Source organism: Camponotus floridanus, unplaced genomic scaffold (genome assembly GCF_003227725.1).
Source record: "Camponotus floridanus strain SB8 unplaced genomic scaffold, Cflo_v7.5 scaffold238, whole genome shotgun sequence".
Taxonomy (NCBI): domain Eukaryota; kingdom Metazoa; phylum Arthropoda; class Insecta; order Hymenoptera; family Formicidae; genus Camponotus; species Camponotus floridanus.
Genome location: NW_020229368.1, coordinates 145662 through 149657, shown reverse-complemented (window position 1 = coordinate 149657; position 3996 = coordinate 145662). Strand labels below are relative to the sequence as shown.

The 3996-nt window shown below is 55.4% G+C and overlaps 1 protein-coding gene across 1 annotated transcript; it reads left to right on the top strand.

Moving 5' to 3' along the window:
* The first annotated feature begins 327 nt into the window (after nucleotides 1-327).
* On the top strand, nucleotides 328-1998 carry LOC112638031 (matrix metalloproteinase-24-like). The gene is made up of 2 exons (XM_025408865.1): nucleotides 328-1113; nucleotides 1486-1998. Exons 1-2 carry the CDS (start codon nucleotides 328-330, stop codon nucleotides 1996-1998), a joined length of 1299 nt encoding a protein of 432 aa, XP_025264650.1.
* The last annotated feature ends 1998 nt before the right edge of the window (nucleotides 1999-3996 follow it).

The following is a 3996-nucleotide window of genomic DNA, read 5'->3' as shown; positions in this document are numbered from 1 at the left end:
CGATATCTTTGCGAATCGTAGATCGCGCGTATTTTTTTCTTTTGTACGAATGAGGAATAATTTTTTTGTACGAATAAAAAAAAATCATTTTTCGTACGAATAAAAAATCGTTTCTTTTCGATCATCTCTCTAGCGCGTCCTAGAGTATCTTTCCTCTCCCTTTTCTATTTCTCGCGCGTCCGAGCGTACGTACCCTACCCTCCCCTCGCCTCCTCCTTCTCCCTCGTACTCGCGCTTTCTCGCGTTCCGGAGAACGACGACGTATCGCCGAAGGACGCGCGCGCGATAGTTCGCCACCGTCCCGACCCCGCGCGTCTCGCACGAGCCATGACGCGCGTCGCGTTATCGCTCGCGCTGACGATATCCCTGCTCGCGGCCGTCGCGGCGACGTCGATCCACGATGACGTCGCGGAGGCGTCCCGTTATCTTCGAACCTACGGCTTTCTGGAGAACGAGGAGAATCATCAGCAGTCGTCGCTACTGGACAACGCGACCGCCCTGAGCGAGGCGCTGTCGTTGTTTCAGGAATACTACGGTCTGCCGGGAAACGGCGTTCTGACCGTGGAAACGATTCGCGTCATGCGCAGGCCGCGATGCGGCGTCGCCGATATTCGCGCCTACAGCCCGTTGACGAGAAAGTGGCCGAGGGCGCATCTCACGTGGAACTTCAAACTAGCGAACAGAGATACTCTGCGCACGACTCAGAGCGCGTTCTCTCTGTGGTCCGAGCAATCCGCTCTGACGTTCTCGCGCGACTCGCTGCGCCCCGATATACTGATATCCTATCAATCCGGCGCTCACGCGTACGAGAACAGCGACAACGGGGGCTCGTGCCCGTCGTCGTTCGCGGGACCGGGATCGGTCGTCGCTCACGCGTTCTTTCCGACGGGAGAGCCCGATCAGGTGACCGAGGTGCACGCCGACGAGACGGAGCCGTGGCACATCACGCTGACCAAGCCCTCGTCGGACAGACTGTATCTCCTTCAGACGTTGACGCACGAGATCGGTCACACTCTGGGTCTGACTCACAGTATGAGGGATGACTCGGTCATGTACGCGTACACGCCTTCGGAGGAAAGGCGATATCCGTTCAGGCTGAGCGTAGAGGACGTCGTAAATGTGCGAAATCTCTACGGATCGAGAGAGACGACGACTCCTAGGATCGTCGACGCCACTCGACCGACGACCGCGACGACGACGAGAACGACGACGACGGCCTCGACGACGACGACGACGGCAGCCGCGGCTCAGCCGACGACCGCGAGAACGGTCGAGCCGCCGCTCGTTCCCTCCGATACCACGGATCTATGCGCCTTGAGGCGCGTAGACGGAGCGCTAATCATGAATCGTCGCCTGTACGTCGCACGTAAACGCAACGTGTGGCCCGTCGATATGAGGGAGAGACGCTACGGAGCGCCCTTCTCGTTCGCCGACTACTTTAAATTCCTCCCCCGCAATCTCACTCGCGTATCGGCCGTGTATCAGAGACCGTCGGGCGATATCGCGATATTCGTCGGCGACTACGTCTACCTCGCCGATTCGAATTTTCATCTTAAAGCGGGATGGCCTAGATCCGTCGAATACGTCGGATTTCCCCGCGACGCTAGGATAAACGCCGCGATAAACACGCACGCCGGGCGCAGTTACGTCATATACAACGACGATAAGATAGCCGAGATGAACGACTGCGCGATGACCGTCGCGAGGCACGGCGCTCTGCGGGATACGTTTTCCGGGATACCACCCGCGATAACGGCCGCCTTCCGTCACGTCGACGGTAATCTCTATTTTCTGAAGAAACGCGACTATTACGCGTACAGCGAGTTCCTCGACGCGATAATCTCGGCCGGTCCCTTCGATCTTAGCATACTGGGAATAGAATGCCCAGCCGATGGCATTCTGCATCGATTGAGCGAACTCGTCTCCAAGCTGTATCTGGAATACGCGTCCTTCGAAAGACCGCGCAACGACGACGACGACGACGACGACGATGACTAAGATCAGGAAATCCTGAAACCTAACGTTAAGATTACATTTAATATGCTGTTCTAAACCGCTGTTCTAAACCGCTTCCGCTGCATTAATTAACGCGCGCGTCGAAAATAAAGATTTCGCGACGACGATCGAGATCGCATCGTATATAAGACGCGTCTCGATCGTTGCGCGCGACATTTCCAACGATACTCGCGATTAACGCGCGTTCGATTCTCAACGGACGTCTACGACGAATCTCTCTACGACGCCGTCGCCACCGCAGTGTCTTCCTACGAACATCGAAGCCCTGTTCGCGAGACCGATCATGTTCGCCGGACTAGGACAGGAGTACCGCAGAGTGTTCGGGGACTCGTCCGCGACGCCCGCGACGCCCGCGACTCCGTCGGCGCCGCCGATGACGGGCCCCTTCGTCGTCCCGTCTAACCGTCGAGACGATTACGCGGCTTCCGCCAAGGACGAGGATACCACCCGCGATCGTTCCGACACTCCGCCCGTGAGCAAGAAAGCACGACTGTACACCGAGGACGAGTGAGTACGCGCGAGTCACCTCACCCGAGCGCTCTCGATCTCCGCCTCGATCGGCTATTTTCGCGTAATAACGTCGTCTTTTTTTACAGATGGAATAGAAACTGGCTGTTCAAACGCGAGATCAATTTCGCGAGACATCCGATTCGAATACTAGGAAGACGATATCCTCTGACCAAGACGGCGTACAAATATATCGACATCGCCGTAGCCGTGAAGCGCGAATCTCGAGTCGACATCGTCCTAGGAGACTGCCACGGAAAGGAGATATCTCTGACGCCCGACATGTGGAAGGATCTGCTCGCTCTGCGCAACGATATACTGCCGTATTTCGAGAACGAATTGGACGAGGCTGTCGCGCGCCCTCCGACGTCCATAATCGTCGGAACCGTGACGCTTCGATTCGGCAAGATAAACAATCTGAAGACTCTGCGCTTCGAGACGCCGAAGAATCGCATCGCTCTGTCGCAATCCACCGTGAAGACGCTGTTCGTTCTCGAGCTGTGCGTCAATCGCATCATCGCGTCGTTGACCGGCGTACTCGAGACCGTGGAGCCAAGTTATCGCGTTTTCTAGATATCGCGACGGAGACCGACCACCCAGGCGATATTCCCGAAGCGATTCGCCGGCACGAGCACTTCAACGCGAACGATCTGATCGACTGCGAGTTGCACGCTCTGCTGTTCGGACTCTATCACAATTTGTAAGGCGAAACGATCGCGAGTACCGATGTTATTCTCGACGTACGCATGTATCTACGCGTGTAACTTCGCGACATAATAAATAAACGAATAATTAAATAAATAAATTGTACACGTAATTTATTATCTCTCTCTCTCCTAGATTTACGTCGCCCTCGTCTCTCCTCGCTTCGCGAAGAATTCCCTCCTTCTCCTCCTCGAAATAAATCTAATATACATCGTACATTATACATCGTATAAAATAATATTTTGTATAAAAATCGTACGTTATATAAATCTTACGTCGTATCTCTTTCAGGCCTGCGTCGAATACTATTCCGCTCTATTATTAACGCCTTATCTCGCGCGACGCGCCCGACGCCGGGGCGATCGCCGCTTATCGCGCGCGCCTAGCGCGCCGCGTCCAGAGACGCTCCGACGCGCCGTAACCAGGGACGCGCGCTCTCTCCCCCCCTCCGCCTCGCTCTCGCGCCGAACCGCTCCCCCCCTCGCCCCGCCGCCCCCTCGCCCTCCCGCCGCCGCGTGACGTCGCGACCCTCCGTTTACCCACCCGACGGCGAGCGGCTCCCCTCGCCCTACCTACCCCCCCTGCTCACCCGCGCCGCCGTCACCCTGCCCCTCGGATATCTTTCTATCTCTCTCGCTCTACAAGACCTCTCTCTCGCACCCGTGGAAAAAGTGGGTTAGAAATGGTATATTCTCCCTACTTATATATATATATATATATATATATATATATATATATATATATATATATATAATATATATATATTAC